Raw genomic sequence first — 25,331 nt, forward strand, 5'->3', positions numbered from 1 at the left:
GAGATATATAAAAAAAAATAGTACTACACAGAAATTCATAGAAATATATATCTCTCAGGGATGGATCTATGTGTACATATACAGGCTTATGTATATGGAGCAAACATAATACATTAGAAGGATAACATGTGAGGAGGGTGGAGAAGAAAATTCAGGGGAAATTGGATGGTGTAGCACTAAGTATTACTGAGATCTGTAGAGCTGTGTGCAAGAGACTACTTTCTATGTAGGTCAGTAGAGGAAGACAGGTTCTTCTGCAGACCTCATAACTGTATAGAGTGTGTGTTGAGTGACAACAGCTGGCGATCTCACCCCACATTTATACCTGAACTTGAACATCATATACTTCTTTTATGCGCTATCCATAACCCTGTATATGTAAAGAGAGAGAGAAAGAGAAAATATAATTTTCTTCATAGAAATCATATCTCTCAAAGAGGGATAGAGACTTGATCTATATTACTCTCTGTGTACATATGGAGGCTTAAAGAAGTGCATACAGGAAGTATATGAAGCACAATTAGAAGAATATCATGTTGAGGAGAGTGGAGAAGAAAATTCACAGGAAATTGGATGGTATAGCATGTACAGGGCTGGTGCAAGGATTTTTGCCACTATAGGCGAAAGATAATTTTTCCGCCCCTTGACCCTGCCCATTGGCTATGCCCTTTGACACCCACCACCTTACTACTGGGGTCACACACTGTAACAAACCTCCTCATCATGTAATCACCTTACTAGGGTGACACACTGTAACAAACCCACTCCTTATGTAATCTCCTTACTACTGGGGTGACACACTGTAGCAAACTTCCTTCTCATGTGATCTCCTTACTACTGGGGTGACACACTGAAATAACCTTCCTCCTCATGTAATTATCTTACTGCTGGGGTGAAACAGTGATGTTGGATGAGCAAGTGCTTCGGGTTAGAGGGAGTTTCGAATGCTAGCTGGCTATTAACATTCTTGCAGTGTGCAGAGCGGCGCCCCCAACAAAAGGGTGCTCTAGGCGGCTGCCTATTTTGCCTATAGGCAGAACCTGCCCTGACTATGTATTACTGAGATCTGTGGAGTAGTGTGCAAGGAACTATTTAGAGATGAGCGAACTTACAGTAAATTCGATTCGTCACGAACTTCTCGGCTCGGCAGTTGATGACTTTATCCTGCATAAATTAGTTCAGCTTTCAGGTGTTCCCGTGGGCTGGAAAAGGTGGATACAGTCCTAGGAGAATCTTTCCTGGGACTGTATACACCTTTTCCAGCCCACCGGAGCACCTGAAAGCTTAACTAATTTATGCAGGATAAGTCATCAACTGCTGAGCCAAGAAGTTCGTGACGAATCAAATTTACTGTAAGTTTGCTCATCTCTAGAACTATTCTATACTGGTCAGTGGAGGAAGACAGGTTAACTGAGCTCTGGTAGCTATTCCGGTGAGGAACATGTGGTGCAGCTGGCTTAAAGGGGTACTCCACTGGAAAGCATTTTTTTTTTTTTTTTTTTTTTAGTCAGCTGGCTCCAGAAAGTTAAACAGACTTTGAAATTACTTCTATAAAAAAAATCTTAATCCTTCTAGTACTTATCAGCTGTTGTTATGATCCACAGGAAGTTCTTTTCTTTTGGAATTTCCTTTCTGCCTGACCACAGTGCTCTGTGCTGACACCTCTGTCCATTTTAGGAACTGTCCAAAGTACAAGCAAATCCCCATAGAAAACCTATCCTGCTCTGGACAGTTCCAAAAATGAACAGATATGTCAGCAGAAAGCACTGTGGTACTGGAAGGATTCATATTTAAAAAAAAAAAAAAATGTTTCCAGTGGAGCACCCCTTTAACCTCTTAAGGACCAAGGACGTATGAGTACGTCCTTGGTCCCGCTCCCGTGATATAACGCGGGGTCCCACGGTGACCCCGCATCATTTCACGGCGGGCCCGGCGTCATAGTGAAGCTGGGACCCGCCTCTAATAGCGCACTGATCGCGGTGCCGCGCGCTATTAACCCTTTAGCCGCGCGCTCAAAGCTGAGCCACGCGGCTAAAAGTGAAAGTAAAAAGTGCCGGTTAGCTCAGGGAGCGGTTCGGGATCGCCGCGGTGAAATCGCGGCATCCCGAACAGCTGTACTACAGGAGGAAGGTCTCTTACCTTCCTTCCTCCAGTCCGATCGCTGATTGAATGCTTCAAGCCTGAGATCCAGGCTTGAGCAATCAATCGCAGAAAACCCTGATCAATGCATCTCTATGGAGATGCATTGAACACAGTTTAAGATCAGTAAATGCAATGTTATAGCCCCCTATGGGGGCTATAATATTGCAAAAGAAAAGTGTAAAAAAATCATTAACCCTTTGAATTATCCCTTCCCCTAATAAAAGTTTGAATCAACCGGCATTTCCAATAAGAAAAAAAAAACTGTGTAAATAAAAACAAAAATAAACATATGTTGTATCGCCGCGTGTGGAAATGTCCGATTTAAAAAAATATACCGCTAATTAAACTGCACGGTCAATGGCGTATGCGCAAAAAAATTCCAAAGTCCAAAATAGCGTATTTTTGGTCACTTTTTATACCATGAAAAGATGAATAAAAAGCGATCAAAAAGTCCAATCAATGCAAAAATTGTACGGACAAAAACTTCAGATCACGGTGCAAACAATGAGCCCTCATACCGCCCCATACGTGGAAAAATAAAAAAGTTATAGGGATCAGAAGATGACAATTTTAAACGTATAAATTTTCCTGCATGTAGTTATGATTTTTTTCTGAAGCAATACAAAATCAAACCTATACAAGTAGGGTATCATTTTAACCGTATGGGCCTAGAGAATAAAGATTTGGTGTCATTTTTACCAAAAAATGTACTACGTAGAAACGGAAGCCCACAAAATTTACAAAATGGCTGTATTTTTTCAGTTTTGTCGCACAATGATTTTTTTCCCGTTTCGCCGTAGATTTTTGGGTAAAATGACTGATACCATTACAAAGTAGAATTAGTGGCACAAAAAAGAAGCCATAATACAGATCTTTAGGTGCAAAATTTTAAGAGTTATGATTTTTTAAAGGTAAGGAGGAAAAAACGAAAGAGCAAAAACCGAAAAACTTCCTTAAGGGATTAAGTTATCGTATTGTTTTGATGGTTTACTATATATTTGCTATGTATGTTATGCAAGTTATCACGGTTCTGGCTAACTGTTCAGTCACCTTTACTGTAATCTTGTTTACTCTAGGTTGGTATCTTCGGAGAAAAAGACACCTTGTAAAGCCTTGATAATATATCACCATATGTATAACCAATGATGATGTTACAAATTTTGATTAAAAATAATACATACATATAGCTTAAAGATAAGGTCACTCATGTCATATCTTGCTGTGTGATTTCTGCTGCTGATTTTGCTACAAATTGGCCCTGATTTACTAAAATCCGAGTGTTCTTTCTGGAGTGTTTTAGATTTCACTCCTCTTTTTCTGATTTACTAATGTGTCGCATGTGTTGGTTCATTTTCTGTCGCACAGGTTTTTTTGTGGCGCACAGGAAAATGTGTTGCACATAGTCATCAATAGCATGTGCCAAACCAGACAAGCAAGATTTAACGAGAATTAAGCAACAAAATAGAACTAAAAAAATTAAATGGACATAGACCATCTAATATAGGAGTTTAAAAACACAATAGCAAATATGCAGCAAAATATGGTATGTCCAACCCCATCCTTAAAATGTATTCAAGTAATAGATCTTCTGTTCGGATGTGTGTGATTTCTAAACATTGATGTTTTATGTTATATTTGTTTATTAATTTTAGGGGAAGAAAACTTATTGGCAATTTTGAAAAGGAGATGGTGGAAATATATGTTCTTGGGAATTATAGACATTGAAGCGACGTACCTAGTGGTGAAGGCACATCAGTATACCACCTTCATTAGCATACAGGTAAGTCAGTTGTCATTTGCATTGCTTGCTTTTATTTATGTAAACGTACTTATTTGTAAATTACGCTCATTTGCATCAAGGACAGGTAGTGATGACTGTGGAGGAGATGGGAGTAAAATAGTGTCCTTTGTAAAGGAAAGAAGGGTTTTAAAAAGTTCAAATAATGTGTAGGAGAGTTTGTTGACTGAATATATAGGCTGGGGTCATAATCTGAATGTCAGACATCCACTGAGTAGGAAACAAGAAAGCTCATCCATGCAGCCATAAACAAGCTTTATCAATTACAAGCTTTATCAATTACTTTTAAAGTGTATCATTGCAATACATTGATATTACAAGTTGTTGTTTTTTTTCCGTTTACTTTCTTCAATTAGATTTTTTATGTATGTGTATACAGTCATGTGGGGTACATGGTCAGAATTGTTTTGGTCAACAGCATTTAGACTCTTCCAAAGAGCAAGTTGAACTGTTGTTTAACTCAAAGGTTAGGGACACTTTTGAATTTTTTTATTGTTGATTTGTTTCTGCAATTCTAGGAATTGATGGGGGTCTCTGACCTTTCTCCTACCTTTCTGAAATTACAGTAATGCTTTAAGATGTATACAAATATTTTATACATGGATTTATTAATATTTTATGTAACATTGGTGATATATTTGCTATACTTTATTTGTGTTTACAGTATTTGAATCTCTTTTGCTCTGTCTCTCCGTTTTTCCTTGGACTTTGCTTTGCCTCTGATGCTCCCTCCTGGTATTTAAACCCTGGCTAGCCATTGGCTATTACCTGATATATAAGTATGCTCCAGAAATTTTAGTGCTGGTTTTGATTTTGGCCTTGAGGTCCCCAGGTGATTCTGACACATTTCATTTTACCTTTCTTCCTCTCCTTGGTTAGGTCCTTTGCTCTTAGTCTGGTTGGATCAGGGGCAGACTGACAATTCAGGCAGTACCTGAGGTCCCTGGCCAGAGCAGGGGCTTGTTGCTATAAGGTGATTTTTTATTTTATTAATTCAAACTACTGGAGCCCGGCGGTCTGCTGCAGCCAATCACTGGCTGTGCAACAGGCCCAGACTTGCCATTGGCAGCTGAGTCGTCTGGTGGTCTGGGCCGATTGTGAGAACATGCGGCCGCCCGCGTAGGCATTTAGTAGACTAGTGTGGCATTTCTCTTAAAGCAGCCGCTCACCTAACAAGGAAGTAGAGCCAGAGCTCAGCAGGATATAGGCCAAATGGGTAAGGGGACACTGCAATTCCAGCCTGCTGCAAAGCACCTGAGGACAGTGCACAAGATCCCGGCATTGTCCTCAAAGTCTCCTAAAGCCAGCTGTCCTTCCCTGTAGGCAGTGGAGGGAAGAAGCTTCTTACTTAAAGAGATGATGTGGAGCCCGGTATCGTTCCCCTTGCTTCTTAGCTCTTACCTGCTGTACCGGCTTGTGAAGATGGAGAGCGGTGAGTGCTGTCCCATACACATACGGGACATGTGGAAGTATACCTGTGTGCGCTGCCTATCCTATATGTAGCTCATAACACGGGGACTTTACTGTGTCTAATTATTATGCAACACCTGGACAGGCACACACTATATAATGGTATAGGGAGTGACATGAAACAGGTGCAGGGAGGGTAATCTTGACAAATTATGATATAGGGTATGTTCAAATGGGCAGGATCTACTGCTAGGTTCCTCATGCAAGTCAAAGCTCCAGTATGTTTTCTGGATCTGAATTTACACAGAACCTTAAACTTGCAGCAGGACACTCACAGTCAATCCTGCCTGTGTGAACGTACCCAACCTCTAAAACACTTGGGTGTTTCAAGAAATCATAGTTTATTAAAGCCACCAGTACATAGGAAACTAGTCACTGGGCCGGTACCCCGCACCTGCTTCCTCCCCGGCCAGCCTTAAGTGATGCTTCTCTTCTTACCCTGCGATGGGGCAGAGAGCAGCCACCAGAACCGGCCCCAATGACTAGTTATCCAGGTCCTGACAGCTTTTCTGAAAAGTGTTTTAGAGTAAATCATAGTGTGTCGCGCTTTCTACTCGTTTAATGAGGTGACATATGGTGGAAGAGTAATTCTTTCATACAGTATATAGTATAAATTCATACCTGGGGGTTACTTTATATATTATAAATTCATATGGAGAATTTTACAGTGTGTAACATAAATTCTTATGTTTAAGCCAGTTTATAGTATAATATATGATGCACGGGGGCCCCATGAGTGATTAGTACCCCTCCATTCCTGTTGGAGGTCAATACCTAGGGAATATGCGTCAAGGCAGTAGGGACAACTATTAGAACCCTAATAAAAAATAATTTTTTTACATTTTTGAGGAAATATCCTGACTGGGTTATTGTAGTTATCTGCGATTGTCATTTATAATGATATGACATGTAGCAGTCCATATGCATTACCATCTCTTTCTGTGTCAGTTGTCACAGAAATAGGTTGAAAGCTGCTAGAACTCAGAATTGTAGATAAGTGAGTAACTTTGATCTATATTGTTCCTATGGAGGGCCCAAGGGGATATTGAGGGATAGGCTTTCTTTGAGATGTGTATATTTATAAATAAAACTTCTTATTTTAATTACTGTTATTGTGTATACTTAAAGATAATTGAATTAACACGCATAAATCTATACATTGATCCACGCAGTCCCATTTACACAATGGCCTGTAAATTGCCCACTTGAACTAGCTCTTTGTATGTTTAATTTATTCTGCAATGTATACTGTAAACTATATTGATTGCCTTTATGACTCAATGATCACACAGTTGACAGAGACAATACAGTGTAATGACTGTGATATACAATTTCCCATGAACTTCATATATCATTATATAATATATAGTAATATAATAGGACAGACTACAATCATTCCTAGCTGTGCCTGTGGATTGCCTTACAATGGAATGCAGTAAAATTAGACAAAAAAAATAGTTTGGTTGCAGAAAAACAAAATAATAACATAAAAATAACAGAAAACGGGAATAAAAGAAGTTTGCCAAATGTTCTGAGTGCAGGGCAGGGTTGCTAAATACCATAAGGATACCTTTACATGTTGAAAACTCACAGCAGGTTTTGTGCAGTAGTAATCTGCTGCGTGTTTCACTACCATTCACTTCAGTGGGTGTGCGGAAAATCTGGGAAAATGTCAGATTTGCAAACCCATTGAAGTGAATGACAGTGAAACTTGCAGCAAATTTCCCGCAGCGTAGGTAGATAGGCCAATAGTTAGTTTGGTAGGTAGGTAAGCAGGAAGTAATTTGGGTAGGCAGGTAAGTAGGCAGGTAGCAAGATTGCTTGGTAGACAGGTAGTAAGTTTGCTAGGTAGGTAGTACGTTCGAAAGGTAGGTAGTTAGTTTGCTAGGTAGGAAGACAGGTAGTAGGTTTGCTAAATAGGTATACAGTAAGTTTGCTGGGCAGGCAGGTAGTAAGTTTTGTAGGTAGGTAGATCTGTAGTTAGTTTACAGGTAGGTAGGCTGGTAATAAGTTTGCTAGGTAGGTAGTAAATAAGGTAGGTAGCAAGTTTGGTACATAGGTAGGGAGGTTGTACATTTTGTAGGTTGGTAAGCAGGAAAATAAGTTTGCAAGGTAGGCAGGCAGGTAGTAAGTTTTCTATGTAGGCAGAAAGTAAGTTTGCAAGATAGGCAAGCAGGTAGTAGGTTTGTTAGGTAGGCAGGTAGTAAATTTGGTTGGTAGGTAGGCTGGTAGTGACTTTACTAAGTAGGCAGGTAGTAAGTTTGGTGCCTAGGTAGGGAGGTAGTAAATTTGGTAGGTAGGTAAGCAGGTAGTAAGTTTGGTAGGCAGGTAGTAAGTTTGCATGGTAGGTAGTATTTTTGCTAGGTAAGTAGGTAGTTGGTTTGCTAGGTAAGCAGGTAGTAAGTTTGGCACGTAGGTAGGCTGGTAATAAGTTTGCTTAGATAGACAGGTAGTAAGTTAGGTAGTAAGTTTGATACATAGGTAGGAAGGTAGTAAATTTCATAGGCTGGTAAGCAGGTAGCAAGTTTGGTAGGCAGGCAGACATATAGTAAGTTTTCTAGATAGGTAGGCCAGTAGTAAGTTTTCTAGGTAGGCAGGTAGTAAATTTGGTAGGTAGATAAACAGGTAGTAAGTTTGGTAGGTAGGTAGGTAGTAAAATTGGTAGGTAGCTAGACAAATAGTAGTAAGTTATGTAGGTGCTTAGGGAGGTAATAAGTTTGGTAGGAAGGTAAGCAGGTAGGATGTTTGGTAGGCTGGTAGGACATTTGGTAGGCAGTTAGTACAGGTAGTAAGTTTGGTAGGCAGGAAGTATAGGCAGTAAGTTTGCTTGGTAGGCAGTAAGGTTGGTTGGTAAGTAGGTAGATTTTCCAACCCCTCACCCGGCCCCAGCCCTGACCGCCATAATTCTTACCTGATTTTGCACTCACCAACCAGGCCCCTTTCCTTCTGGATGCCAGGGCTCCTCTACAACGAGGAAGCACCCAGCAATGTGCACAGGACTGGTGCAAGTGACACTTTCCATGTTGCAGAAAGTCTGTTGTGAAGGGAAGGAGGAACGGAGGGAAGGGAGCTTTGAAACATCAAAGCAAGAAAAAAAAAAGAAAGAAAACTGGAGCATCCTGACAGCAAAAAAATATATATATATTTTTTTTTTTCTTAACATCTGCCATCTTCTGGCAATGCCCAAAGGCACCCAGGTTGAAAATCACTGATCTACACTGTGCCCCATTGAATGTTAGCAGAAACCAATATGAAAAAAATTTAATGAAATTTGTAAAAATTTTCATGTAATTGCTTTTTTATAAGGTTTTTATTGTTTCTGTATTTATACTTATTTTAATATCAATTTTTCATGAGTGACTCAGTTTTTTTCATATTCTGCTGTGAGGCTTTAATATTGTTATATGTGTGTTGATCGTGCTATACATACATATACAATTCCTCACCTGTGCTTGGTTATGGTATAGACATTGAAGGATAGTTTAGCCTGTGATGCTACCATATTTAGCACATTTTTTACAGAAATAAGGCCCATATCTCACTCCCATTGGATCACTGTAAACTGATCAACTTAAAGAAATGTGACCCTTGAAAGCACAAATTTTAGACCCTTGAATTCAAAAGGTCAGAGTATATAGTCTTATATTAGTGAAGAACCTACATCTAAACCAACTGCACAGGTTATATTATGCTGTTAACTAAAAAAGTTGGCTTGCAAAAGGTGTTGGAAGAATTAAAATAGTATAATTTTAAATAGTAAGCATGTTTGATTTTGAGTTGTTTCACCCATTAAGCCATTCTGGATAATAGAATTCCCACAAGGTTTTTGGTAAAAACATAGATTTTGAACCGCTCAAAATACTAAACAGCTACTTATATTTCCACCCCTCCTTGGATACAACTAGTAGAGTAAGTCAACTACTGACATTTCTTTAAAGTTTACAGGCTTTCAAGGCCCCAAGTATTGGGGATTCCTATAGTAAATATGTGGTGACCCACAGTGATGGTGGGACCACGGGGTGCAGCAATGTAGGTGGATGGGGCAAGATGGTATTAACCCCAGGGGCAAGGTGTTATTAACCCCTAATGTTCATGATGCCAGAGTGGTTTTTGGGTATCGGGAACCACCCAAACAATATCTCTGCTATCCCAATGGCTAGGCAGTAAAATTAGAGTCCACAACCAGGTTATGGTTTAACGGAGACTTTACTGAGGTCAGACAGTTGTTATAGTCTCTATGGCTTGGCCAGAATCCCAGACAGTCGACCTGGGACTTGTAGTTATTGTAATAGACTTTAGTTCAGCCACGCAGACTAGAATAGACTTGATCAGTGTCTTGACTTTAGTAGAGACACTAGACATAGATGAGATGACTTACTGACAATGTGGCTGGTGTGCAGGCTTTGTGGCCTCCAGGTGTACTGGACACAGGGTGTGTTATGTCTGTGCTTTGCTGTCCTCAGCAGAAAAAGAGAGAATTGTAATGGCCACCCCCTTATATAGAGGGCCAAAGCCCATTTGTTAAGCTGCGGGTCATGTGTTAACCTGGTACCCTCTGGGTAACATGTGATAACATAAACATGACATGTGACATCTCACAGGTCCTTTATACTGTCTATACATTAAGACACTGACTATCCATAAAATAGAATAGATAACATCACAGTAACAGCAGGGGAAACACTGCAGGAGAGACCTCAGGTCACTGAGGGACTCAACCTGACAAGGCCTAAGTGTAGTGCAGAACCATGTCCTGTACTGGGACATTACAAACCCCCTTACTTAACACAAGTCACCCTCGACGTAGGTTCTGTTAGAGTTGAGAGTTGAGGTGGCCCTGGGGCCGGATGCAGTCCTGAGTCATTTTCTGTAAACAAACTTCCTTCCCAGGCTGGGAAATTTCCTTTGGTAAAACTGATAACATAAGAGTGTCTGTAATATTGTCCATACATGCTCTGACTTTTGGTTACTCAACTGAGAACAGAATTAATAATGACTAGGACCAACATATATAACTGTACTTTAAGGACCTTTGATGATGCACTTGATAACTTGACTGTGCAAAACAGTGGATTAAGCACAACATGACATTTGGAGTATGCATGTAATATAATACTCAGACTTACGACTATATATTAGACATTTTATACATGACTAGACTTAATACTTTATACTAGACATTTGCGGATTGGGTTGCCTGAGGCTCTCTGCCCAATGCCCTGGAAAGCTTTCTTTTCCAGGCCCTAGTCTGTGAGATGAACCTAGGGTTGTGAGACTAGGCCCCTTGCCTGGGGTCAACATGGGTGTTCCATGTTACACAGGACAATTGGGAATTGGTGATGGTGGGGCTAACCAGAACCATCACTTGCACCGCAGCTGCTTGCGCCACTGAGGGATTACTTGTTGGTGCCTGCTGATCTGGCCAAACTTCCGCCACTGCAGGAGGAGGCCGAGGCACTTTCGTCGGTACCCGCTGGTTAGGCCAAACCTCCATTACAGCTGGAGTAGGCCTGGGTACATCAGTTGGTGCCCGATGGTCAGGCCAAACCTCCTCCCTCCTAGGAGTAAGCCTGGGCACATCTGTGCTGAAACGCTGACATAGGTACTTGGGATCCATCGCTGGTGGATCAGGATACTTCTCCCTTAGCACTTGGAGGAAGAAGAAAAAAGGGATCTGCGTTCCAATCTTCAGAGGGGAAATAGTTGAACGGGATCTGGGTAGGATTCTTGGATCTGGTGACAGCAGCTGCTCATTCCCCTTGCAAGCTATACACTGGAGTATTTTCCCCAATCTCCCCGCTCTTTAGAGAATGCTTTTCTGGGGGGACATAGTCCCTCTGTACGGCCCTCCTGTTGACTAGGAGGATACCTCCATGATGGCAGTCCATGAGGGTGCCAAACCCCCATACACGGTCAAATTTCACTACGGTAGCATGTTTGCGCTCCAGGGGTGGCTCACCCTCTCGGTGGTGCTCTAATCTGCAGATGTACAGGGCCTCTAATTGCTTAGTGTCCTGTTGCTGCTGCTCCGTTTCCTCAAATGACAACGGCTTAGGCCCATATCTCTGTAGCCTTTGGGCCCTCAGTTCCTCCATGATGGCGGCCACCTCTGTGTTTCTCTTTTGGACTGGGCCGGAGGATTTGGGGGAAGGGACTTCCCGGGCAAGGGAAGTAGATGCTCCCACATGTATCGGATTAGACTTGGCTCGTCGCCGAACAGCCACTTAGGCAGCGGTGGTGGCTGGGGACGTGCTGGGGGCTGTTGGGCCTTGAGTGCTGGCTCAGGGCTGGAGGTGGAGGAAGGAGTAAAGAAATCAGCCTCAGCCGGGGTACTCACATCAGACACCACTGTTGGGATCTCGGCCCAGGAACCCCAGTTGTGGTGATGAGGCGACAATCTCATGGGTGACGGCCCTCTGGAAGCTTCCGGTGGACTTTCCACCAGGGTTGCGGCCCACTCTCCGTTGTCCTTGGGTAGAGGCACCTTCAGGCAGGCATCTTTGGCCTCGATAGACAAGCGGTGTGAACTCGTGGAACATCTTCGCCGCGGCAATCAGTTGATCCTCCGGCTCCATCTTGGGACTCCCGGTGCACGTGGATCGCTGTAACTCAGCCATCTGCTCACTGCCAGCAGTTCCTGTAGACTGAAGATGTCGGGCTCCGCGTCGCCTTTTATATTGGTCTCCAACAAGATGGCTGCCGGCCAGAAGGATGTCATCAGCGGGGCCTGGGACCGGAAGCGACTCGGCGGTGCATCCTCTTCATCCGCCCCCCCCTGGCAACAAGGGGCGGCCCTTTCAAGTTCCACTTCGGACTGGACACTATGACATGATCTCCGCACCTGGGGGCAGAATGCTGGCTCTGGCGGGACTTCTTTGCGCGCTTCTCGACCATCGGATTAACCTTTGCAGGTACAACAGACATTTTGGCACACAACATGGCCTCTGTTCTAATCTTGCACATAGTCCAACTTTTTCAAACCTCTTTACATTAAACGGCACAGTTTTCTTCACCTCCCCCCCCCCTACTTTTTTAGCGCCAGTATAACAACAAATTCCAATGACAAAGTCCCATACATATCAAGGTGTTATTAACCCCTAATGTTTGTGATGCCAAGAAAGGCTGTGGTACCCAGGTGGTGTAGTGCAGGTAGTAGTAGGGCAGGTGGTAATAGCCCAGGGACAGATGGTAATATACTCCCTTGTAGTGTTCGTGGCGCTAGGATGTGGTTGTTTGGTGTAGGGCACCACCAACAACCAACCCAGAAACGGCATATATTAAATGAGAGTCCAAAGCAGGTTTTGATGCAACTAGAACTTTACTGAAGAAGGCAGTATAACAGTCTTTACAACTTCCACAGATGCGACCGGGAGACTGGGAACCTCTCAGGCTTGCTTGGACTAGTAGTGATGATAATGATGATGCAGGCCACTGTTCTACATTTATGACTTTGTTAGGGACAGTAGAGACTTGGCTTGTAGACATAGACGAGACTTACAGATTAGATGTGGCTGCAGACTTGTGCAGACTTGTAGGCGTTGGCCTAGCTGTATTGAACTGAACTTGTACAGGACTGGTGCTTGCTTTTACTGTCAAAAAAAAAGAACAGGAACCAAGACCCAGAGCATGGAGACTACAGCCCTTAATATATCAGCGGGCTGGACTAAAGCCCATTGGTAGCTGGTTGCCTGTGGTTACCTGTGCCCCTGGAACTCTGGGTATCAGGTCATCACATATCACATGACCTTAGGAAGGTGCTATACAGTTTCAACATCCTAATAACCTTTGCACATAGCTTACATTCACTGTACAATACCTAAAATAAACGCACATAATAAATGTACAATAGAAACCATAATAATAACCTAGGGGGATCCTGCAGGAGAGCCCTGTGGACTTGAGGGACTCTACCAGAGGGGACATGACAAATAATTTTTTGACTTGAGTCCCATTGATCAATGGTCTCTTACCCCCTAAAGTGCTGGAATTGAGTCACCATACAATATACCCTGGTCTAGGCATTATGCAGGGCATATATTATCTGGGACATCATTGTCCTTGTAATCAAGATGGCAAGGCTAATGGTCAAGAGTGGCACTTTTATCTATTCATCAATATTAGGGAAAATCATAAATACACAACCCAATGAAGGTTGGTTGAATTGTCCTTCACTGATGTTTTTACTTTGATGCCTACAGTAGGTAGTTCATTTCATAAACACAAGTGAAAGTTATGCTACTACATGGGGGCATGGGGGAAAGGAAAAACATTAAGAGACTGTATCACTGACAGGTAGCTGTACCAATAGATGACTATATCACTTGTTAAGTCATCACATCATTGTAACTTTAATTTAGTAATATCTTAAGGAATTCATTTCAGTCGGCTGATCTGAAATAGCTTGAATTGATTGGTTTAAACAAGGCAGAAATATATGACTGTCGACTTAAGTCAAGCATTCCTGGGTCAAACCTTTAATAGTGCTTTATCTAAGACATAAATCGGTAATTTCAAAATACATGGAAGAATGGCTTCACTTAGATAGTAGGCTCCAATAAGCAGAGCTTTTTTTCTGCTGTATATTTATTGCCTTCCATATGCTGTTCTATTTATAAGATCTGCTTGCTCAATATGTCAGTGCTTTACAACAAAATTGATAGAAAAGGAAAAATGATGAAAAAAGTAAAACATCTAGATAGAAAACTCTTCAATATAGAAAGGTAGAGCACAAATAAGATAAAAATACCAATACATTAACAGCACATGTAGCCTCAATATGTCATATTTTTCATTTTTGGAGATTTTATGTAAGGGTTCTAAGCATATTGAAACAGTAGGAAATGATGCCTTATGTCTCTTTCTCTATGTACTCAATACGTTTTTCTTTTAAGTATATCATTTATTTGTTTACATAACTTTCTGTTCATGCTGGAGGTTCAGTTCGATTATGTAATATGACCAAGCAGGAGTTGTCTGGTGGTGACAGCATCACAAAGGGATGGCAAAGCATAAAGTAGACAGATGCAAGGGTTCTTTCAACTTGAACTCAACTTTTACTCCACTGGGGGCAATACCTATACAGTTCACAATCTTGGTGGTTCTCACTTAGATGCACAAGTTTCACAATAAAAAAAAATGGCGTGTGGCAGCTGCTGTTACATTTTCCTGCCAGTTTTCTTCTTCTCAGCCTACCCAATAAACTGGTAAGTAGTCCTCCATAGACAATGGCTCCTGCCTGTGAGTCATATTGTATCCCTTTCATGGTTGAAGCCCAAGCAACAACAGCCATTAAATGTCTGTTTCCTTTCCACCTAGGCCTTCCCAGAGAAGATACATAAATTATCAGTCATTACAAAGGCTTATCACAGTTACAACAACTTAGAATAATTACCAATTGTTACGCCGAGCGCTCCGGGTCCCCGCTCCTCCCCGGAGCGCTCGCAACATCCTCGCATTTGCAGCGCCCCGGTCAGACCTGCTGACCGGGTGCGCTGCAATACCTCTCTCAGCCGGGATGCGCATCCCGGCTCCCGTACCTGACTCGCTCTCCGTCGGTCTTGTCCCGGCGCGCGCGGCCCCGCTCCTTAGGGCACGCGCGCGCCGGGTCTCTGCAATTTAAAGGGCCACTGCGCCACTGATTGGCGCAGCTGGCTTAATTAGTGTGTTCACCTGTGCACTCCCTATTTATACCTCACTTCCCCTGCACTCCCTCGCCGGATCTTGTTGCCATTGTGCCAGTGAAAGCGTTTCCTTGTGTGTTCCTAGCCTGTGTTCCAGACCTCCTGCCGTTGCCCCTGACTACGATCCTTGCTGCCTGCCCTGACCTTCTGCTACGTCCGACCTTGCTCTTGTCTACTCCCTTGTACCGCGCCTATCTTCAGCAGTCAGAGAGGTTGAGCCGTTGCTGGTGGATACGACCTGGTTGCTACCGCCGCTGCAAGACCATCCCGCTTTGCGGCGGGCTCTGGTGAATACCAGTAGCAACTTAGAACCGGTCCACCAGCACGGTCCACGCCAATCCCTCTCTGGCACAGAGGATCCACCTCCAGCCAGCCGAATCGTGACAGTAGATCCGGCCATGGATCCCGCTGAAGTCCCACTGCCAGTTGTCGCCGACCTCACCACGGTGGTCGCCCAGCAGTCGCAACAGATAGCGCAACAAGGCCACCAGCTGTCTCAACTGACCAACTGACCTGTGATGCTACAGCAGCTATTACCACAACTCCAGCAACAATCTCCTCCGCCAGCTCCTGCACCTCCTCCGCAGCGAGTGGCCGCTTCCGGCCTACGATTATCCTTGCCGGATAAATTTGATGGGGACTCTAAGTTTTGCCGTGGCTTTCTTTCACAATGTTCCCTGCACTTGGAGATGATGTCGGACCAGTTTCCTACTGAAAGGTCTAAGGTGGCTTTCGTAGTCAGCCTTCTGTCTGGGAAAGCTCTGTCATGGGCCACACCGCTCTGGGACCGCAATGACCCTGTCACTGCCTCTGTACACTCCTTCTTCATGGAGATTCGAAGTGTCTTTGAGGAACCTGCCCGAGCCTCTTCTGCTGAGACTGCCCTGCTGAACCTGGTCCAGGGTAATTCTTCTGTTGGCGAGTACGCCATCCAATTCCGTACTCTTGCCTCCGAATTATCCTGGAATAATGAGGCCCTCTGCGCGACCTTTAAAAAAGGCCTATCCAGCAACATTAAAGATGTGCTGGCCGCACGAGAAATTCCTGCTAACCTGCATGAACTTATTAATCTGGCCACCAGCATTGACATGGGTTTTTCCGAAAGGCGTCAGGAGCTCCGCCAGGATATGGACTTTGTTCGCACGAGGCGGTTTCTCTCCCCGGCTCCTCTCTCCTCTGGTCCTCTGCAATCCGTTCCTGTGCCTCCCGCCGTGGAGGCTATGCAAGTTGACCGGTCTCGCTTGACACCTCAAGAGAGGACACGACGCCGTATGGAGAATCTGTGCCTGTACTGTGCCAGTACCGAACACTTCTTCAAGGATTGTCCTATCCGTCCTCCCCGCCTGGAAAGACGTCCGCTGATTCCGCACAAAGGTGAGACAGTTTTTGATGTCAACTCTGCTTCTCCACGCCTTACTGTGCCTGTGCGGATATCTTCCTCTACCTTCTCCTTCTCTGCCGTGGCCTTCCTGGATTCCGGATCTGCAGGAAATTTTATTTTGGCCTCTCTCATCAACAGGTTCAACATCCCGGTGACCAGTCTCGCCAGACCCCTCTACATCAATTCTGTTAACAATGAAAGATTGGACTGTACCGTGCGTTACCGCACGGAACCTCTCCTAATGTGCATCGGACCTCATCACGAAAAAATAGAATTTTTGGTCCTCTCCAACTGCACTTCTGAAATTCTTCTTGGATTACCGTGGCTTCAACGCCATTCCCCAACCCTTGATTGGTCCACAGGAGAAATCAAGAACTGGGGTACTTCTTGTCTCAAGGACTGTCTTAAACCGGTTCCCAGTACTCCCTGCCGTGACCCTGTGGTTCCCCCTGTATCCGGTCTTCCTAAGGCTTATATGGACTATGCTGACGTCTTTTGCAAGAAGCAAGCTGAGACTTTACCCCCTCACAGGCCGTATGACTGTCCTATTGACCTCCTCCCGGGTACTACTCCACCCCGGGGCAGAATCTATCCTCTGTCTGCTCCAGAGACTCTTGCCATGTCAGAGTATATCCTGGAGAATTTAAAAAAGGGCTTTATCCGCAAATCCTCCTCTCCTGCCGGAGCTGGATTTTTTTTTGTGTCCAAAAAAGATGGCTCCCTACGCCCTTGCATTGACTACCGCGGACTTAATAAAATCACGGTAAAAAACCGCTACCCCTTACCTCTTATCTCGGAACTCTTTGATCGTCTTCAAGGTGCCCACATCTTTACCAAACTGGACTTAAGGGGCTTATAATCTCATCCGCATCAGGGAGGGGGACGAATGGAAGACTGCATTTAACACTAGAGATGGACACTTTGAGTATCTGGTCATGCCCTTTGGCCTGTGCAACGCCCCTGCCGTCTTCCAAGACTTTGTTAATGAAATTTTTCGTAATCTCTTATATTCCTGTGTTGTGGTTTATCTGGACGATATTCTGATTTTTTCTGCCAACTTAGAAGAACACCGCCAGCATGTCCGCATGGTTCTTTAGAGACTTCGGGACAATCAACTTTATGCCAAAATGGAGAAATGTCTCTTTGAATGTCAATCTCTTCCTTTCCTAGGATACTTGGTCTCTGGCCAGGGACTACAAATGGACCCAGATAAACTCTCTGCCGTCTTAGATTGGCCATGCCCCTCCGGACTCCGTGCTATCCAACGTTTTTTGGGGTTTGCCAATTATTACAGACAATTTATTCCACACTTTTCCACTATTGTGGCTCCTATCGTGGCTTTAACCAAGAAAAATGCCAATCCCAAGTCCTGGTCTCCTCAAGCGGAAGACGCATTTAAACATCTCAAGTCTGCCTTTTCTTCTGCTCCCGTGCTCTCCAGACCTGACCCATCTAAACCCTTCCTTTTGGAGGTAGATGCCTCCTCAGTGGGAGCTGGAGCTGTCCTTCTACAAAAAAATTCTTCCGGGCATGCTGTTACTTGTGGGTTTTTTTCTAGGACCTTCTCTCCAGTGGAGAGGAATTACTCCATCGGGGATCGAGAACTACTGGCCATTAAATTGGCGCTTGAGGAATGGAGGCATCTGCTGGAGGGATCAAAATTTCCAGTTATCATATACACTGATCAAAAAAATCTCTCCTATCTCCAGTCTGCCCAACGACTGAACCCTCGCCAGGCCAGGTGGTCGTTGTTCTTTGCCCGTTTTAACTTTGAAATTCATTTTCGCCCTGCTGACAAGAACATTAGGGCCGATGCCCTCTCTCGTTCTTCTGATGCCTCTGAAGTAGAAGTCTCTCCACAACACATCATCCCTCCGGACTGTCTGATCTCCACTTCTCCAGCCTCCATCAGGCAAACTCCTCCAGGGAAGACCTTCGTTTCTCCACGCCAGCGTCTCGGGATTCTCAAATGGGGACACTCCTCCCATCTCGCAGGCCATGCGGGCATCAAAAAATCCTTGCAACTCATCTCTCGTTTTTATTGGTGGCCGACTCTGGAGACGGATGTTGTTGATTTTGTGCGGGCCTGTACTGTCTGTGCCCGAGATAAGACTCCTCGCCAGAAGCCTGCTGGTCTCCTTCATCCTCTGCCCGTTCCCGAACAGCCTTGGTCACAGATTGGTATGGACTTTATTACAGACTTGCCCTCATCCCGTGGCAACACAGTTGTTTGGGTGGTCGTTGATCAATTTTCCAAGATGGCACATTTTATTCCTCTTCCTGGTCTTCCTTCAGCGCCTCAGTTGGCAAAGCAATTTTTTGTACACATTTTTCGCCTTCATGGATTGCCCACGCATATCGTCTCGGATAGAGGCGTCCAATTCGTGTCTAAATTCTGGAGGGCCCTCTGTAAACAGCTCAAGATTAAATTAAACTTCTCTTCTTCTTATCATCCCCAATCCAATGGGCAAGTAGAAAGAATTAACCAGGTCCTGGGTGACTATTTACGGCATTTTGTTTCCTCCCGCCAGGATGACTGGGCAGATCTTCTACCATGGGCCGAATTCTCATACAACTTCAGAGTCTCCGAATCTTCTGCTAAGTCCCCATTTTTCGTGGTGTACGGCCGTCACCCTCTTCCCCCCCTCCCTACTCCCTTGCCCTCTGGTTTGCCCGCTGTGGATGAAGTGACTCGTGATCTTTCCACCATATGGAAAGAGACCCAAAATTCTCTTTTACAGGCTTCATCCCGCATGAAAAAGTTTGCTGATAAGAAAAGAAGAACTCCCCCCATTTTTGCTCCCAGAGACAAGGTATGGCTCTCCGCTAAATATGTCCGCTTTCGTGTCCCCAGTTACAAACTGGGACCACGCTATCTTGGTCCTTTCAAAGTCTTGTGCCAGATTAACCCTGTCTCTTACAAACTCCTTCTTCCTCCTTCTCTTCGTATTCCCAATGCCTTCCATGTCTCTCTCCTTAAACCACTCATCATTAACCGCTTCTCTCCCAAACTTGTTTCTCCCACTCCTGTCTCCGGTTCTTCTGACGTCTTCTCCGTGAAGGAGATTCTGGCCTCCAAGACGGTCAGAGGGAAAAAATTTTTTTGGGTGGATTGGGAAGGCTGTGGTCCAGAAGAGAGATCCTGGGAACCTGAGGACAACATCCTAGACAAAAGTCTTATCCTCAGGTTCTCAGGCTCCAAGAAGAGGGGGAGACCCAAGGGGGGGGGGTACTGTTACGCCGAGCGCTCCGGGTCCCCGCTCCTCCCCGGAGCGCTCGCAACATCCTCGCATTTGCAGCGCCCCGGTAAGACCTGCTGACCGGGTGCGCTGCAATACCTCTCTCAGCCGGGATGCGATTTGCGATGCGGGAGGCGCCCGCTCGCGATGCGCATCCCGGCTCCCGTACCTGACTCGCTCTCCGTCGGTCTTGTCCCGGCGCGCGCGGCCCCGCTCCTTAGGGCGCGCGCGCGCCGGGTCTCTGCAATTTAAAGGGCCACTGCGCCACTGATTGGCGCAGCTGGCTTAATTAGTGTGTTCACCTGTGCACTCCCTATTTATACCTCACTTCCCCTGCACTCCCTCGCCGGATCTTGTTGCCATTGTGCCAGTGAAAGCGTTTCCTTGTGTGTTCCTAGCCTGTGTTCCAGACCTCCTGCCGTTGCCCCTGACTACGATCCTTGCTGCCTGCCCTGACCTTCTGCTACGTCCGACCTTGCTCTTGTCTACTCCCTTGTACCGCGCCTATCTTCAGCAGTCAGAGAGGTTGAGCCGTTGCTGGTGGATACGACCTGGTTGCTACCGCCGCTGCAAGACCATCCCGCTTTGCGGCGGGCTCTGGTGAATACCAGTAGCAACTTAGAACCGGTCCACCAGCACGGTCCACGCCAATCCCTCTCTGGCACAGAGGATCCACCTCCAGCCAGCCGAATCGTGACACCAATGGCTTAAAGAAAAAACACAATGTAACCCAACCAAATGACCAACGTGATAAAAAGTGTAATCATAACCTAATAAAAGGGGCACAATTCCAACACCACAATGTTGGAGATAACAGAGACCTGTACATAGTGAAAAGGTTTCTCATTGGAAAGAAGTATGCATGTAAATTAGAGAAGAGATCAACAGATAAAAATACAGATTTGCATCCCGTCACAATGCATTTCCCCATTAAAATGCAACATGGTTTGTCAGAAAAAAATGGGAAGCAACACCAATTGTCATGCAAAAGAAATATGGATGTGCTTATCAACTAATCTTGCCCAACCGCATAAGGTAGGCCCTAACCCATAGCAGCAGCCATTCAGCTCCAACATCTATCACTCCGGGAGGCACAATATTGACAATATGGGAGCAATATGAGCCACTGGTTTTATTTCTCTTTATACTGTTTTTCATTGGTTACACAGTTTACCTTATGCCACAATGCATTTGGGCATGAATAGCTCTTAAAGGGGTATTCCAGGAAAACATTTTTATATATATATATATCAACTGGCTCCAGAAAGTTAAACAGATTTGTAAATTACTTCTACTAAAAAATCTTAATCCTTCCAATAATTATCAGCTGCTGAAGTTGATTAGTTTTTTTCTGTCTGGTGACAGTGCTCTCTGCTGACATCTCTGCTTGTCTTGGGAACTGCACAGAGTAGAAGAAGTTTGCTTTGGGGATTTTCTTCTAGTCTGGACAGTTCCCGAGACAGGTGTCATCAGAAAACACTTAGACAGAAAAGAAGAACTCAACTTCAGAAGCTCATAAGTACTGAAAGGATTACGTTTTTTTTATATAAGTCATTTCCACATCTGTTTAACTTTCTGGAGCCAGTTGATATATAAAAAAAAGTTTTTTTCCTGGATAACCATCTATATTTCTTTTGTTTGAAAACTGGTGTCACTTCCGTTTTTCTTTTTTCCTCTGACGAACTGCATTGCATTTTAATGGGAAAATGCATTGGGGTGGATGCAATATTGCATCTGTTGTCTGATCTATAATTCACAGGTACATTGTTTTCTAATGAGGAAAGTGTTCCCTATATTCATAGTTATCTGCTTATCTGAGATATCGTGGTGCCAGAATTGTGCCCTTTTTATTAGGTTAGGATTACACTTTGCCACCTTGATTTACCAAGGGGACCCTTCTTTTGCTTGTGAAACACCACTGCCAGCTATTAGAGATATAAACAAATAAACACAAAGAACATTATAGTAAAATATATTTGCCATACTAGTAAAAGCTTAGGCATATTTACAAAATGGCACCAAATCTCTAAACAAGTGCAGTCCACAGGTTCCCCTGTCTTCCTAGAAATGAAATATGCTTTAGATACCATAAGATATATGAATATCAGACAGTTTTACAGGCACAATAACATATTAAATGTATTTACATTTTAACCCAAATTACACCAATCGCTTATACGCTTGTCTCTAACCCAAGCTTCCACCAGATATAAACAGACAGTAATAGAACTTGAACAGGATCACACCACTAATAGGCTGTTGCGGTGCTCTTTCTTGAGCTATAAAGTTAGAGAAGGAAAAAAGTAAATTATCTCCATAATGGGTAACTAAAGCACTGCCTGGGGAAAACATGGCACAGGGCCTTCAAGTTGTGAGCTAGACATTTATGTCATGCTGCATTAGGGTTTGGTGGTTGTGACATGAGTGATAAGAGAGCCAAGATGAGTATTTTACAGGGAGGGGTGGAATAAACGTATGTTAAAGGGGTTATCCAGGAAAAAATATTTTTTATATATATCAACTGGCTCCAGAAAGTTAAACAGATTTGTAAATTGCTTCAATTAAAAAATCTTAATCCTTTCAGTTCTTATGAGCTTCTGAAGTTATTGTTGTACTTTTCTGTCTAAATCCTCTCTGATGACACCTGTCTTGGGAAACACCCAGTTTAGAATAGGTTTGCTATGGGGATTTGCTTCTGAACTGGGCGTTTCCCGAGACAGGTGTCATCAGAGAGGATTTAGACAGAAAAGAACAACCTTAACTTCAGAAGCTCATAAGTACTGAAAGGATTAAGATTTTTTAATATAAATAATTTACAAATCTGTTTAACTTTCTGGAGCCAGTTGATATATAAATAAAAAAGTATTTTCCTGGAATACCCCTTTAACTCCTGGAAACATTTCTTTATTGTTGTATAAGGTTGGAATATGGGCCATCACTGTGATGTGTGGCAGTGTGCACCATGATAAAACTGTAAATATCCTGTGTGGCAGTGTGCAACATGATAAAACTGTAAATATCCTTAGAAAGTAAAAATCCCCAAAAATCTGCCTTTGGAATTGACAATGTACAGTATGGAATCACTGCTGTAGAGTGTTAAAGGGGTACTCTGGTGGAACTTTTTTTTTTTTTTTTTTAAATCAGCTGGTGCCAGAAAGTTTAACAGATTTGTAAATTACTTCTATTAAAAAATCTTAATCCTTTCAGTACTTTTTAGCAGCTGTATGCTACAGAGGAAAATCTTAATTTTTATAATTTCTTTTTTGTGTTGTCCACAGTGCTCTCTGCTGACACCTGCTGCCCATATCAGAAACTGTCCAGAGTAGGAGAAATCCCCATAACAAACCTATGCTACTCTGGATAGTTCCCGAGGTGTCAGCAGAGAGCACTGTGGACAACACAAAAAGAAATTCAAAAAGTAAAGAATTTCCTCTGTAGCATACAGCTGCATAAAGTACTAAAAGGATTAAGATTTTTTAATAGAAGTGATTTACAAATCTGTTTAACTTTCTGGCACCAGTTCATTTAAAAAAAAAAGTTTTCCACCGGAGTACCCCTTTAAGCGTAAGGCTAAAAGCAACCATATCTTCTTCCTTTCTCCTGTCTACAATGCATTTAGAGAGTTTTCAGAGCCTTTCACATTTTTTACATTTTGTTATCCCCCAATCATTCTGCACTCAGTGCCCCCAAATGATTGTCTGTAAATAGAACTTTAGACATTTTTCTAAATGTATTGAAAGTGAAAAAGTAAGATTTCGCACAGTATTTAGACCTTTTGCTATGACACTGCTATGAAGTTAAGCTCTAGGGCCCCCATTTCTCTTGATCATCGCTGAGATGTTTCTACACCTTGACTGGAGTGACCGGTGGTAAATTCAGTTAACCCGACCGGATTTGGAAGGACACAGTCCTGTCTATATAAGATCTCACAGCTGACAATGCATATCAGAGTAAAAACAAAGCGTGTAGAGCTCAGAGACAGGATCGTGTGGAGCCTCAGATATAGAGAAGGGGACAACATTTATGCTGCAATAAAACTTCTCAAGAGCACAGTGACTTTCAATGCTGAAGCGTTTGCTAGACGGAGTGTGCTTGCCACATGAAACGGACACCATCCCGTGGAGGCGCCCCTGCATCTTAGTCCTATTTACCTGCCGTACATGTTCTAATAAAGTAAGACTGGCATCAAATGGTGAGTGCGGCTTTCTGTGATTTTCTTCAAAATAGTCTGGGCTTTATGACAAAGTGGCCAGAAAGAAACCTCTCCTTTGTAAAAGATTCTGCCAGAAGTTTGCAAAAAAAAAAAGCACCTAAAGGACGTTCACTCTGTGAGAAACAAGATTCTCTGATCTGATAAAACCAAGATTAAAGCTTCTATTCTTATGTCATATATGGAGGAAACCCGGCACTGTTTATCACCTGCCCAATACCATCCCTACAGTAAAGCATGGTGGTAGCAGCATCATGCCGCTGGTGGGGAGGGTTTAGCAGTTAGGACAGGGAGACTGGTCAGAGTTTATGAAAAACTGAGTAGAGCAATGTACAGAGATATTCCTAATGCAAACTTCATGAGAAGTGCTCTTGACCTCAGACTGGGAAGAAGTTTCACCTTTCAACAAGACAATAACCCTGCACACACAGCCAAGACAACACAAAAATGTCCTTGAGTGCCATAGCCAGAGCCCTGACTTGAACTCTGGAGAGACATGAAAATGGCTTCCACTGACGTTCTTCATTCAACCTGACAGAACTTGACGGGATCGGCAGAGAAGAATGGCAGAAAATCCCTAAATCTGAATGTGCAAACCTTGTGGCATCATAACCAAGAATACTGGAGGCTGAAATCGCTGCTTTAACTAAGGACTGAATAAAGGGTCTGAATAGAAAAAGGGGTTATCCACCATAAGGTGATTTTAGTACATACCTGGCAGACAGTAATGGACATGCTTAGGAAGGATCTGCACTTGTCTTGGGGCTAAATGGCTATGTTGTGAGATTACCATAATACTGTTGCTAGCTTTTTGTGGTCTATTTCCTGTTTGAGTTTTCTTCTTTTGCCTACAAATCCCAGAATTTCATTTTCCTCCCTCCCACACATCAGCCACCCCACCCATTGAAACATAAATGAGCTGCATCCATTCAAAAGTCCTGGGGTTTTCAATCAGGGTGCCTACAGCTGATGCATTAGTTGCAGATTGATCCCTCTCCCACCAAGCGATCCCTCCACCCATTGAAGCAGACTGGCTCCCTGTCATCAGCTGACTAGTGAGTCAGGTCTCGGCCGCATTGAAACCTGGGAAAAATCTGAGACAACAGTCATTTTGTATGCTGGTAAAAATAAATATTGGGGTGAAAATCACAAAAGAATGGTGAGAAAAACATCACACACAGGTACAGACACTATATTATGAACTACACTAACTTTACAGCCCCTGTAGCATAGTCAAATAAAAAAGTCAATGCAATATTTTATTTTCTACTTTTCAAAAAATTAGCACTTTTTCCACTTTGTCATTACCGTGTCTCGAGGGCAGAATGATGGTGGAAAATGTCAATTTGTGTAAATTTGGTTTCGTAAAAATAAGTTCACAACATAACAAATGTGAAAAAGTAAAAGGGTC

At 43.5% G+C, this 25,331-nt stretch overlaps 1 protein-coding gene across 1 annotated transcript in view; it reads left to right on the forward strand.

Annotated features, from left to right (window-relative positions):
* Positions 1 to 25,331, forward strand: part of SLC35F1 (solute carrier family 35 member F1) — a 377,771-nt gene that overhangs the window by 316,208 nt on the left and 36,232 nt on the right. Inside the window, exon 3 of the mRNA XM_056566424.1 lies at positions 3,795 to 3,922. Coding sequence (XP_056422399.1) covers positions 3,795 to 3,922 — 128 coding nt within the window. The remainder of the gene's footprint in view (positions 1 to 3,794; positions 3,923 to 25,331) is intronic.

Source organism: Hyla sarda, chromosome 3, assembly GCF_029499605.1.
Source record: "Hyla sarda isolate aHylSar1 chromosome 3, aHylSar1.hap1, whole genome shotgun sequence".
In the NCBI taxonomy this organism is placed as follows: Eukaryota; Metazoa; Chordata; class Amphibia; order Anura; family Hylidae; genus Hyla; species Hyla sarda.